General features: G+C 42.1%; 1 protein-coding gene across 3 annotated transcripts in view; it reads right to left on the bottom strand.

Annotated features, from left to right (window-relative positions):
* Nucleotides 1-14,914, bottom strand: part of pask (PAS domain containing serine/threonine kinase) — a 63,764-nt gene that overhangs the window by 22,440 nt on the left and 26,410 nt on the right. For all 3 annotated transcript variants that reach the window (XM_048542744.2, XM_048542745.2, XM_048542746.2), the window contains exons 9-13: nt 12,359-12,530; nt 10,294-10,365; nt 7,097-7,268; nt 3,860-5,178; nt 518-690 (exon numbers count right to left, since the gene is read on the bottom strand). In XM_048542744.2, the coding sequence (XP_048398701.2) occupies nt 518-690; nt 3,860-5,178; nt 7,097-7,268; nt 10,294-10,365; nt 12,359-12,530 (1,908 nt within the window). The remainder of the gene's footprint in view (nt 1-517; nt 691-3,859; nt 5,179-7,096; nt 7,269-10,293; nt 10,366-12,358; nt 12,531-14,914) is intronic.

Raw genomic sequence — 14,914 nt, 5'->3', positions numbered from 1 at the left:
ATGAACATTTTGCATTTCTCAACAATAATCAAGGCTCTGCTCATCCAAGTCACTTCTTACAAAAAGCACTCAATTTTCCAACGGACCTTCAGTGTTCAATACAAGTGAAAGCTGCTCTGCAGCATTGTCCAAACTGATGTTTTAAAACATGAGCAAATTTAGTACACATTTGAGGTAGGTTAAGCACAAATTAGTTTTTCTAAATTTCACTACTCAAGGTGTGAAGGAACATCCATTCTCTCAAGCACGTCCTTAACAGATCACAGCTGATCACAACTCCAAACAAACACTTACATTGTTTTCATATGCCTCAATAACATGGATTAGCAAAAAGCTTATTTATATTCTCTGCATCTTTGGTACAGCTGTGTCCAAAGTTTTCGTTACACCAATGCCTCCATTAATTACATTTATCAGAGGTGAATTATTTTTCTGGGACAAATGTTACACAGCGTTGACCAAAAAAAATGCAAAATCCAGAACAAAGTAATAGTTTAGCATTGTTAACTTGACTAACCTCTCCTAAACTGACAGAGTGGTCTGCAGACAGGGAGGTGCTGTTCAGCGTGGACATTAGAAGGGTCTTTAGTGCAGCCTCTTTCCGACTCTGACAATGATCACGGACTACCCACACGCAATACAACTTTCCTCCATCTCGTAGATGCAGACATTTGACCTGAAATACAATACCTGGGACAAAAATATACAGATTGTACAAAGTCCACAGTATAAGTGACAAATACATGATATCCTGGTCACATTATTCAGGAGTAGCTTATTGCACAACTCTGCTTTCTCCAATTCATCAAACATACATCTACATACTTAATACACAAGCAAACTATTGCACATGTTGGAAATCTTAAAAACAGAAAATACTGTAAATACTCAACATGTTGGGCAGCAATGGTAGAGAGAGAAACAGAATTAGTGTTGTTGTCTGTCTCAGGTTCTAATGAAAAATCATAGACTTGGGAACATTAACTTTGTTGCTCTCTCCACTGCCAGACCTGCTGAGTATTTACAACATTTTCTGGTTTAATTCCAGCATATTTAACATATGCTACTTTAACAAGGCTGATTTTCCACGATCAATCTGAGAAGAACTCAAAATCAAATGCGAAAGCCTCATGTTTGCATATTTATTTTGGGTGTAATTTGTTAGATGTTAATGTAGCCAAGGTTTCAAATGGTAAATACAAAATGCATCAAATTGTTAGGTTTCTAAAATGCATGAAATACATTTGCCAGGGGGTTGATTGATACAGATGTAAATATGCATCCCTGGGACAAGAGGAGCATTTTCTGAGGCTCATTGTGGTTTTTTTGATTAGATTAGATTCCCTACAGTGTGGAAACAGGCCCTTCGGCCCAACAAGTCCACACTGCCCCTTGAAGCATCCCACCCAGACCCATCCCCCTATAACCCACACACCCCTGAACACTACGGGCAATTTAGCATGGCCGATCCACCTAGCCTGCACGGTTAGAACATAAAGTTTTTAAAAGTAACTTCCAAGATTGATTGGGACAAAGGAGGTTCCTGAGTTCACTTGATTTTATTCTTCCAGGACAACAATTCAACCATTTCCTTCTACACATCCATGTGTTTTGAAATTAATCTAGGGTAGGTGGCAAGGCTTTCCAATGATTATCCTGTGTGTAAAGAAAATCTCTGGAATTTGCCTTTGTTCCACTATGCTACGGAATTCAGAAGTACCATTTCAAACTGATTCATCTACTGAGTTTCTTGTCTATGTTTGCAAAAGTTTCTCAGCGAAGTCACAGACTGTGAAGCCCTAGGTAACTGAATTAACCAGCGTGACCTGTGGAATCATGATCAGCAACTGAAGCTCAGAGCCTGACATTTGGCTTTGTCACTTCAGATGCCTGAAAAAAAAAACAAATAAATAAAAAAGTCACAGGCTTGCCTTCATTGCTCAGTCCTTTGAGCATAGGTGTTAAGACATCACGTTGGAGGCTGTACAGGACACGGATGAGGTCTCTTCTGGAGTACTGTGTCCAGTTCTGACTGCCCAGTTATAGGCGGGGTATTATTAAGCTGGAGAGGGGTTCAGAAGAGACGTACCAGGATGTTGCTGGGTATGGTAGGATTGAGTTATAAAGTAAGGCTGGAACTTTTTTTTCCACTGGAATGTAGGAGGTTGAGAGGTGACCTTACAGAGTGTTATAAAATCATGAGGGGAAAAGATAGGGTTAATGGTAGTGTCTTTTCCCTAGGATGGGGATTTCAAGAGCAGAGGGCCTTTTTTTGAAAAAAGGCAAAAGGAAAGAGATTTTAAAAAAAGACGACTTGAGGACAATTTTTCTTTTTAAACACAGGGTGGTTCGTGTGTGGAATGCACTTCCTGTGAAAACGATGAATGCAGGCACAGTAGTTACAACGTTTAAAAGACACTTAGGGAACTACATGAATGGGAAATGGGCCAGGAATAGGCTGCTCAGATTAGTTTAGTTTGGGATTATATTGGGCATGGACTGGTTGGACCAAAGAGCCTGTTTGCACGCTGTATGACTCTGTGACGTTACGGAACACAGATTTCCAAAATGTTAAAGACCCGAACGGCAACGGAAATGTTGTGAATTATTCATTTCTAAAATAAACTCTCACGTCAAAAACATGCATTTACGACTCTCAAGCTGACTGGTAACCAGACACAAACAGAATTTATCTCCAACCCCAAAAATTTCCAGAGCTATGTGCCCGAAGATCTGCTTTCTGCAGACTGACGATTCTGAACGTGAAGCATCAGAACTCAGCAATGACCATCGCTCAAAGTTGTCTGACGTAGATGCAGGCAATACATCTTCAGTTGTGATTTGTCAAGTATTGCACAAAACTACTACTTGAGCCAGTTGGCAGACTGGTCAATAGTTTTTTGTACACACATACAAGCAAATTTCAGGTAGGTGATAAGAAACACAATTTCATATTGACACATACGGGTTTCATATACCAGGAGGGTTACACCAGGTTTTATAATGACAGAACTTCAAGGTACAAAAAGAAAAGTTGCTGGAAAAGTTCAGCAGGTCTAGCAGCATCTGTGGAGGTGAAAACAGAGTTAACGTTTCAGGTCCGGTGACCCTTCCTCAGAACTTAGTTAACTCTTTTCTCCTCCACAGATGCTGCCAGACCTGCTGAGCTTTTCCAGCAACTTTGTTTTTGTTCCTGATTTACAGCATCCACAGTTCTTTTGCTTTTTATTTAGGAATTCATGGTATATCAGAAATGTTTTTATAGTGACTTATTCCTTTAACGTCAAAGTGCAATAGTGAGTCCAGTTTAATTGTTATTTGGAAATTGATTTTCATAGCCAGAGTTAGCAAAGAACATGAGCTCAGTTTCCTTTTTCTCCCCCAACTCCCAAAGAACTTTTGAAGTATGAAACCTGGATATCTGCCAACCATTTTGCATAGATTTAAAACATTCTATTTCAGGGAATGAACTGCCTGGGAGAACAGTTGAGGTGGATAACATCAACCTTTTAAAAGAGTACATGGACAAGCACTTGTAGTCATAGCATTGAAGGCTATGGGCCTGGTGCTACAAAGTAGGACTAGTGTAAATTTAGTGCATTTTTGGTGGTACAGACTCAATAGGCCAAAGGGCTTCTTCTGTACAGTATGATTCAGTGGAAGTTCTGTAATATCCAGGATCATGAGAACAGTTTCACACATGAATGTATCAAACACTTCAATGCTGGACATATACAGCTGAAGGTCATTGGGAGCTGACATACCTAACCAGTGGAACCTGACGATGACAGCAGCTACTAATGCAAGAACTAAAGAGTCTTTATGATATCCTTAATTACACAGGATCACAACGACTTACAGAGCCTGGAACCGTCCCTGTGATAACAGTTGCCAGTGTAGTTGCCTTCAATAATTTCATTGTTGGGACCTAACGAAGCTTGACTTTTCAGCTGTTTCTTGGCTATTGGTGTTGATGTCACATGCCCCTCCAACACATCCTTACTTTCTGACATTCCCAGGCAAGGACTACGCCACAGTGAAAGTTCACTACTGCTCATCATTTCACTATTATAGTGAGAATCCCAGCTGTAAATTGATCTTGCGGGTAAATCATCAGCCAACATGGAATCAGCGATCTGTTCCGATACTGCTACACAGCAGCTGGCTAACTTTCCACTTCGGTCACTGCAACTGGAGGTACTTGTACTCATTGGCTCTGCCAAATCAGCTGCTGGGGAGCCTGTGCTGCTCCTAGCTTCTGGCTCGAGATCTGAATCTATAACATAGGGAGATGGAGTCCTGAGAAGTTCTGAGGTACCACAAGAAGTGCCCGATTGATCTACAGAAACCAGCTCAGAGTCACTGCTGAGCTCTAAATCTTTGAGACCACAGAAAATCTGATTCACATCAGCCTCAGAGGCATTTACAGCCTCTATGTCACTCTGAATATATTGACTTGCGGATAATTTTATTTGACAGTTTAGCCTGTCCAGAGAAACACTATTGGAGGCACTCATTTGTTCTTTCCGGTCATCAGACAGCACAGTGAGTGGCTGGGAGCGTAAACTCCCTTTGTTAGCTGTACCTAAAGTACTGCATTTGCCACTGATACAACTGTCGGGCACTAAGTTACATCCATCATATTTGTTTTCTGAAGTCTCCAGATGGGCAATGTAAGTACAGATTCTATTTCCAGGCAACACTTCATCCAGGGTCGGAGTTCCTGGGGAATTACAGACTTTGCTATGGTGCTGTTTAATAAAGTTGCAGTCCCCATTCAAACTGTCAATCTCATCTCCCGGCAGACAGGTTGGGGTGCCAAAAGTGGACCAGTGTGGATTTAAAATTGACGGTCCTGGTACTGGACCCACTTCATCACAGACTGCTGTGGAGGTCACCGAAATTGGACAATTCCCAGATACAATAGGATAATGCAGTGTCTCTATCAAGTCTCTTGGCACCAAATTTTCCTGGCCTTCCTCAAGGTGAACTTTGTCAAGGCGAGATGGACAGCTCTCCGTCTGTTTTGGCCAGTGAGACGTGATGGATTGCATCATGAAACGATCCTGTGTGCCAGTCCTATTTTCCGAAAGCAGTACGGAATTACTGTTCTGGCCCACTGCATAACACTGATCAGTCTGGGCAATAATTTGTTCATTTTCATTGTCACTCCCTAGCCTGAAACAAAAAAAAAGTAGTATAAGGGAACACTTTATATAGACATCAAGATGACCCAAAAGGAAAATATTTTAAACTGGAGCACACATTAGCATGAAATTATGGGAATACAATGCTAGACAAACACAAATCTGGCCAGAGATTAGGTTGATTGGAAAAAGAGACAAATTTTTTTCCATCTCCCAGAAATTAAAGTTTTAAGTCAAAGAAATGGAAAACAAAAACTTTAGTGTGCGTGCCAATTGTGGAAGATGAGTTGAAATGCTATAATTGCAGATTTTACCGAGTGCATGCTCACAATAGAATGAATCACACACAGTAAGCCTGAACACTATGAAGCCAGACCAGTTTGAAATACCAGCTTTCTCTTTACATTCCAGATTCATTTAATGAGCTGAAGTTAAACTCCCCTGTGCCGTGATGAGATTTAAATTCATACCTTCAGATTACAAACTCAAACCACTGAACTATTAGTCTGTTAGCAACCACTTTGTAAGCATTTGCCCACAGCAAGTTCTATATTTTCAAGACTGCAAATGACAAAGCTAAGTGTGAATGTGCGCCACAAGAAAGATGCAAAGCAGACACAAAGGGATTCAGGTTCACTTTAAGAATGAGCAAGAACACGGAATATTGTGAAACAAAATGTGATGTTTTCCACTTAGATGTGAACATGATGGTCAGAGCATTTCTTAAACAGCAACTGATTAGAAATAACAAAGCTCACTATGTTCTCTACACTATGGAAGCAAGCCATTCAGCCCTTGAGTCAATACTGACCCAGACATACTCCCCTATCCTATCCTTGTAGCCCTGCAGTTTCCATGGTTAATCCAGCTGTCCTGCACATCCCTGGACACTACGGGAGTATTTAGCATGGTTAATCCACCATAACCTGCACATCTTTGGACTGTGGGAGGAAACTGGAGCACCCGGAAGAAACTCACGCAAATGTGGGTAGAACATCTTTGTGGAGTTTACATAGTTGCCCGATGGTGGGATCTAACCTGGGTCCCTGGCACTGTGTGCTAACAATGCCAACCACTGAGCCACTCTGCTGCCCAGTGATAATATTCTCATAAATCATTTCTGCATCCACTCCAATGGTTTCATATCCTTTCAAAAAACGTGGTGCCCAGAAGTGGGCACAATCCTCCAGCTGAGCCAGAACTGAGGTATTTTTAAGGTTCGCCACAACGCGTCTGCTTTATAGTCAAAGCTCCTAGTCATGAAACCATGGATGCTGGATGTCTCTTAACCTGTTCTTCAATGTTTTATACCCAAAAGAATCGTCTGCTCTTATCCCCTTTTTTATATAGTCTTTCCTCGTTGCTCCCATCAAGAGAGATTATTTCACACTTCTTTGCAGTACATTTCAGCTTTGACATTCCACCCATTGAACTAGCACATACACATCCAATCCTGCTTACAAGTCACAACTGTTTCAAATTTTGCATCATTGCCTGCACACCCAAGACCAAGTCATTTATGTTGAGCAAAAGAAAAAAAAGCAAGGGTCCTGATACTCATTTAAGAAAAGAGAGACAACAACAGATGCTGAAAATCAAACAGAAATAGGTAGCGGAGGTCAGTAGGGCTGGCAGCATCCGTGGAAAGAAAGCAGAGTCAACATTTCAGTGTCAGTCCTTCTGAAGAAGGGTCGGACCTCAAACATTGATTCTGCTTCCTCTACTAGTTTCAAAACTGATCCCCGGTGAAATCTGACGATGCACCTATCACAATCTTAATGGAATGGCACTGCAGGCACAAGGGGCTAAATAGCTCAAATTTGCACCTAATTCATTTAACATGACTAACAATTTATCTTGCACAGTGATGATGCGTATTGTGGCAATACTGAAAATGACATCCATCTCACCTAACCCTTGTTTTTCTTCACACACATGAATCCTTTTACCTGCTGAAAGGTGTAGAGGTGACTTTGGGAGATGACATGGTGGAGGGGACGCTACCGTCAGCATCTAGCCTTGAACTGGTTCCAGTAAAAATCGAGATGCTCGGCCCACGGCCGCATCGTTCTTGCTGCTGCTGTATAAGACCGGTATCCCCAGCAAGCAGCGGGCTTGGATCTAAGTCAGAAATCCATACATAGTAAGTACGCATGGAATAATGCTAGGTTAACAACATTAGAACAACACCAATGGTTATTGGCGACACAAACATTGAGGATGCAACTCAAGGGGCCACATATCAAGTGCTTACTCCTGTGTCCCTGGTAGATTTTCATGTTTCATGTTGAAACTGCTTTTCATTTGGAGGGCAGTGTAAACACATTCTGCAGTTGTTGACTTGCTCGTCAAGGTGCTAAGTTTGTTCGCAAACGTTTCATCACCGTGCTAGGTAACATCATCACTGCGCCTGCAGTGAAGTGTCAGTGTTCTGTCCCACTTGCTATTTACAAGTTTTGGTTTATTGGGGTAGGTGGCATCACTTCCAGATTTGTTTCTTCGTTGTTGGTATATGGAGTCCAGCTCTACGCATTTATTAATGGAGTTCCAGTTTGAGCGTCAGGATTCCAGGAATTCCCATGTGTGTCTTTGCTTGGCTTGTCCTAGGCTGGCTATGTTGTCCTGGCTGAACTGGTGTCTCTCTTTGTCCATGTGTATTGAAATGAGTGATAGTTGGTCACGTCTCTTGGTAACTAGTTGGTGTTCATGAATCCTGATGGCTAGTTTTCTTCCGGTCTGCCCTGTGTAGTGTTTTTGGTAGTCTGTGCATGGTAATCTTGTAAATGAAGTTGGTTCTGTAAGTTCTGGCTGTTGGACCCTTCACTCTCATCAGGTGGTGTCGTAGTGTAGCTGTCAGTTTGGGGGCTACCATGATTCCTAGGAGGGCAGTGCCCTCCTTCGATGACGGACTGCACTATTTACCTCCATTAACATCCCCTTAGCGGAAGGAGCAGTAGCCTCGCTACTAGACAGACCAGGGATGAGGACACAACACCAACACCATCAGCAAAGACGGCACCCTCAAACTACTGGATCTGCGCCTCAACGCACTTCATCTTCAATGGCAAGATATATCGACAAATCAATGGAACACCCATGGGATCACTGATATCAGGATTAATAGCGGAAGCCGTAAGGCAAACTCTGGAATGGACAGCCCTTCCCACCATCCAACCAAAACAATGGATTTGCTTTGTGGGTGACGCTTCTGTGATTATCAAACACAAAAAACTGGAAGAACCCCACCTACTCTTAAACATCCTCACCAGCATAAACTTCACCAGGGAGGAGGGGGAGGACGATGACAACAACAACCCCTTCTTGGACACAAAAGGTCGGATGTGTGGCCAATGGTGAGCTCCAGACCAGCTTACACAGGAAGGCCACCCACGTGGATCAGGTATTCAACTACAACAGCCATCATCCCAATACCCACAAACGGACCTGCAGCAAAACACTGTTCAAGCCAGCCGCAACACACTGCAGCACCCCAAAGCTGCACAGTGCTGAGGAGGAACACCTAAAAAGTGTCTTTGGAAATAATGGTTATCCAAAAAGTATAGTCCATTAATGCTCACGCAACAGGAAGACAAAACACATCCAGAGATGCTCGTCACCCTTCTATACATTAAAGGGCATATCTGAAATGACCAGATTACTCCGTCCCTACAAATCACAGTAGCCCACAAACCGACAGCTACACTACTACAGCTATTGATGAAAATAAAGGATCTGACAACCACGACTAACAGAACCAATGTTATTTGCAAGATACCATGCAGAGACTACCAAAAACACTACACAGGGCAGACCGGAAGGAAACGAGCCATCAGGATTCATGAACACCAACTAGCCACCAAGAGACGTGACCAACTATCACTCATTTCAATACACATGGCCAAAGAGGGACACCAATTCAACCAGGACAACATAGCCATCCTATGACAAGCCAAACCAAGCAAAGACACATGAGAATTCCTGGAGTCCTGGCATTCAAACCAGAACTCTCTTCACAAACATGTAAAGCTGGACTCCATAATACCAACCACTAAGAAATAAATCTGGAAGCGATGCCACACACCCCAACAAACCAAGACATGTAAATAGCAAGTGAAATAGAACATCGATGCTTCACCAGAGGCACATTGATGATGTTACTTAGCACAGTGATAAAACATTTACCAAACTTAGCAGATGGTGAGCAAATCAACAACCCAAGCTACAAATCTTCTCAAAAACCTTGAAAACATATTCTCCCTATTTCCTCAGTTACACATTACATTCTGTGGCAATATTTAAAGAACAAGTCACTACTTAACGCTATTAGGGAGCTAGGTTGCTTTTGAGACCCAGTAGTGAAACAGCTCTCTCCTGTTTTATTGTCAATTTAGTGAAGGCAAAGGAATAAGTGACCTAGCTCAATATTGACTGAAAAGACCAGGGAAATAGAAAGCCACATGCCCCAAAATGCTCAACTGTTCTTACTGGCTAAAAACTGAAGTTGCACACAGCACTTTGCAGTTCATCAGGTAAAGACATTATGTAGGAAACGCGACATTAATTTACACATTGCAAGACACCACAAACAGCAATACAATAATGACCTGTTCATCTGTTTTTGAGGGATGTTAGTTGAAGGATAAATATAGGTCAGGAAACCCAGGAGAAGTCTCTTCCCTTCTTCAAACAGAGCCTCATCCTTCACGCTCATCTGAAGGGATCAGGTGTGACCTCATTTTAAACTTTTCATCTGAAAGATGGCAGGTCTGATAGTACAGCGCTCCTTAGCCTAGACTTTGTACCCAACTGGAATAGAATTGAAGTCACAATTTTCTTGTTCCATGGTGAATTCTAAGGGGTTACCAACTGACCCACAGTTAATAAATGGAAATTGTATAAAATTCCCCTCAATCTTGGAAGTTGAAGTTTTGGTGATAGGTGAGAATTATAAATGGGATTGGGTATTAATTGTTTTACTAAAAATTATAAATATTGCATCAGAATCAAAACAGAGCCAGATCCTCAGATTTAAACCCAAACTACAAGTGCTGTCACCCGCTCTACAGCTTATGTTCCCCTCCAAACACCTACATGGTTCAGATTATCCCACCTCCCTCCATTCCCCATCCCATTTTGCATACTGTACCTTTTCTCACTGCAGACACCACAGGTAGTACATTAGGTACCTCGAAGTCACTGCTCAGTGGGTTAATGCTATCTGCACGATGTGGTCATCGGAATACAAACATAACCCAAAGAAACAGACCAAAAGAAAGAAGCACCACAGAAAGAAAAAGAGAATGTCAGTCAGTAAGAAATAAAAGCATTACTATTTGTATTATAAGCCATCACACATATTCACCCTTTGAAAACAACGTGAGCAGGCAGATCACCAAATAATCAAACAAAAACACAAAGTGCTGGAAAAGCTCAGCAAGTCTGCAGCATCCGTGGAGAGAAATCAGTTAACATTTCAGATCGAATGACCCTTCCACATGCTAGCTACCAAACAGTCATGCTCTGAACTTTATATTCAGTCTTTATTTAGATTCACAGTGACTGCTAAGTGAAAGATTCTCACATGCTCTCATTGTTTAAACAGGAGAAAGTATCACCAACATAAAAACCAGCCAAAAGCACCACCAATAGCATTTTTTGTAAACAATTCAAGAAATCCAAGATATCATTTTTTTTCTTCTTCCACTCCTCAAAGTCTACATATAAAGAAAAGATACTGGAAAATTTCTGACGTCAGAGAGCAAACTCCAAATTGAGACTTATAGCACAAAGCTAAATCTGATCAAGGCTGGCTTCAGAGAGACCAGGCTCCAAGCACATAAAACTTTTAACCTATTTTAAAGAAACCCATATTGAACCACCAAACATGGCAGCAAACTTCTAAATTTAGTCATGCCTCACTACTTTTCCCCCTAATGTAGTATTTAATATTACTGTATTATCTGATAGTGTGCACAGGTCTGATTCAATACTGTTCAATCTTCACAACGTAAAAACTGACCTATTACCAGTGTAACTGGTTATAAAAATTTGCTCGGGGGCTCAAATATATTTATTATTGGAAGGAGTTCATTTTAGTAAATAACAACAGTATAACAACAACGTGGCAGAGCAAACTGCAAGATTTGCACAATTTTAATTAAACTCTTTAAAAAAGAAATGCTCCATGCTGCTAAATCACTTCTTATAGGAGGAATTATTGCAGTGGAAATGTTAAGTTGACATCCTAGGGTTTACCACTGACCAGAAACTGAACTGGCCATGTAAATACCCTGGATTAAAAAAAAAACAACAAACAACAATCATATCCGAGGTCAGGAATCCTTCAAGAAGTAACCCACCTCCCTTCTTCATCCCGCCCCACCAGAATGAACAGACCACTTCCTTCACCCCGATCCAACATCCAGCACCAACCCTCTAAGCTCAGCTAGACTCAACCCAAATACCCACCAAACTGTTACCATTTGACAGCAGGTGTCAAAGTGGCTGTCCGTGATTGTGGACCTGTAAATTTCAGAATACATCAACTGACTGCTGTGAAAAAGAGGCGTGGTTTGCCTTCCTCTGACACTTCTAAAAGAATCTGTCAAGATGCAATTATGGCTCTGCACTTCTAGGGGAGCCTTGTGTGGAATCTCCACAAAAATGTAAAGGTGTCCTCTCTTGTTTAAAACAAAAAAGGCCAGAGTGGTAATTTACTCTAGATTGACACTCCTCAGAAAACCTGGGCCTATGTTTAAGAAGTGAAGATTTCTCTCTCAGGAGTCTGAAGACCTGATGCTCTTCCACATCAGACTCAGTCCACTTTGAACAAAGTCTTCCTGTTAAGCCTTTGCTAGCGAGGCAAAACAATTCAATTAATCAAAGAAATTTGTCTCAAGTGCTCAGCATATAAATCACAACTAAAGATAGATACTTGAAGATTAGTTTAAATAACAACCCATTAAAAGCATGAAGAGCTTACTCATTAGCTTGTCTAGAATACTAGTGCTGCATCTTATTAGTTTCAGAAAAAAAATGGTCAATTTAGATTATTACTGTTGATGCCTTCTTTCTTCCCCATCTTCTTTAGAAGGCAATTACAGAGATAATTATAGCAGCAAAGCAGGGGAAGGGAAGGCAGGTGCTGGCATTAGAAGAACTAGACGGAGATGAAGCCAAGTCAAGAATTTATTTTGTAAATTTCAACTTACCCTCCAAATTGTCAGATAATGCCGAGTAACTGTGGCATCCTCCTTCACTTGTCTCACTATTACGACAAACCTCTACTTCCTGAATACAATTATCCAGTAATGGCAATGGTATAAAGCCATCATCAATAGGATCCATGTAGTCATAGAACCCAGGAATTAGGAATGCAATATTCTAGGAAATGAAAACATTTCCATCTCAGGACAATTCAACTTAACAATGAACGAATTTAGATCAGATTCTTCACATACTCACATACAAAACAATTTACTTTTCCAAGAATTCCCAGGCTGCTTTGTCAAAAGAAATACAAAGCCAATTTGGGTTAGCTATTCTCTTACAAAGTAGCAGGTAATAAAATTTCAAGAACAACAGTTCAATATTTATACATTAATATTCCAAAAGGCCACTCTGAAATAGGAAGTCATCTAAATGGAAAAGCTGGTACAGAAATTTCTACATTCCCCTGCAATTTAAGTAAGGTCTACTCATTGTACAAGGTCTCTACTTGTGTTTTAGCTCATCCATCTCTCGAGTGAATCATGAGTGCTAAAATCCATTTGTTGTTAACAAACTGGTATATGTAGTATGACTTACCAACTGTTGCTTTTATTGCCTGTGCCATTGCAAAGCCATCCCTCAATCAGGAATTCAGGCCTGCCACTTGTTATGTTTAATAGTGTAAAATTAGGAAATTTGCAAGGTTTGAGTGTGGTACAGGACGGAGAGTTTCACATTCTTGAGCGATTGTGACCATTCTGGTGGAGAAGGCACCAATTTCAAGACAGAGCAGGTTGCAACTCATAACAGTTCGATGCGGGTTTTCTGGAGGATTTAAACTAAATGGGCAGGGGAATGGGTGACATAGTGGAATAAGATGCGTGAAGTGTAAATGTTGTCAGGATTTTCAGGAAATCCTGTCTTTTATTGTGCTACCTAACTGAGTAAGTACAAATGTTCTCACCATGTGAAATGGAGATTAATAGTGGCAACTTTATTAAAAACACACGAAAAGAAGCAACCATTCAGATTGTCGAACCTGCTCCACCATTTAATTTGAACATGGGTGCCTGAGCACTTCAATACCTTTTACTGATACTATCCGATATCCCTTTAACACCAAATGTAATCAGGAATTTATCAATTTCTACTTTAAACACACTCAAAGACCAAGTTTCTATAGCCCCTAAGAAAGGGAATTCCAAAAATTCACTATCCTTGGAGTAAAACTATTTCTCTTCATCTCAGTTCTAAATGGCATTCCCTTTATGTTTAAATTGTGCCCTCTGGTTCTAGACTCCTCAGCCAGTGGGAGAATCTCACCTGCATCTGTCCCATTTAACTGTTTAGCTTTTAATGATATCACCTGTCCCCTACACTCCTGGCACTCACCCCAAACATGGCAGACAGGGGAGAAATTGGTGCCCATTTTGGCCAGACCCTGAAGATCCTTCAGGATGGGTGGTACAGAGGCAGAATTTCCAGGACCAGCAGAGGTATGACACCAGGCCATTGCTGCCTGATCCAAGGCTGCCACCAGCCTCAGGTGCGTGGAGGAAAGCCCAGAATGTAGTGAAGAGGTCTTTTAGAAAGTGATAATGGGAACTGCAGATGTGGGAGAATCCAAGATAACAAAGTGTGGAGCTAGATGAACACAGCAGGCCAAGCAGCATCTCAGGAGCACAAAAGCTGACGTTTCAGGCCTAGACCCTTCATCAGAGAGGGGGATGGGAGAGGGTTCTGGAATAAATAGGGAGAGAGGGGGAGGCGGACCGAAGATGGAGAGAAAACAAGATAGGTAGAGAGGAGAGTATAGGTGAGGAGGTAGGGAGGGGATAGGTCAGTCCAGGGAAGATGGACAGGTCAAGGAGGCGGGATGAGTTGGTAGGTAGGAAATGGAGGTGCGGCTTGAGGTGGGAGGAAGGGATGGTTGAGAGGAAGAACAGGTTAGGGAAGCAGAGACAGGCTGGGCTGGTTTTGGGATGCAGTGGAGGGAGGGGACGAGCTGGGCTGGTTTTGTGATGCAGTGGGGGGGGGGGGAGATTTTGAAGCTTGTGAAGTCCACATTGATACCATTGGGCTGCAGGGTTCCCAAGCGGAATGTGAGCTGCTGTTCCTGCAACCTTTGGGTGGCATCATTGTGGCACTGCAGAAGGCCCATGATGGACATGTCGTCTGAGGAATGGGAGGGGGGGAGTTAAAATGGTTCACGACTGGGAGATGCAGTTGTTTATTGTGAACCGAGTGGAAGTGTTCTGCAAAGCGGTCCCCAAGCCTCCGTTTGGTTTCCCCAATGTAGAGGAAGCCACACCGGGTGCAATGGATACAATATACCACATTGGCAGATGTGCAGCTGAACATCTGCTTGATATGGAAGGTCATCTTGGGGCCTGGGATAGGGGTGAGGGAGAAAGTGTGGGGGGCAAGTGTAGCACTTGCTGCGGTTGCAGGGGAAGGTGCCGGGTGCGGTGGGGTTGGAGGGGAGTGTGGAGCGGACAAGGGAGTCGCGGAGAGTGTGGTCCCTCCGGAAGGCAGACAAGGGTGGGGACGGAAAAATA

Source organism: Stegostoma tigrinum, chromosome 14 (assembly GCF_030684315.1).
Source record: "Stegostoma tigrinum isolate sSteTig4 chromosome 14, sSteTig4.hap1, whole genome shotgun sequence".
Lineage (NCBI taxonomy): Eukaryota > Metazoa > Chordata > Chondrichthyes > Orectolobiformes > Stegostomatidae > Stegostoma > Stegostoma tigrinum.
Note: the sequence above shows the minus strand (reverse complement) of the source record. Positions and strands in the feature narration are given on the sequence as shown.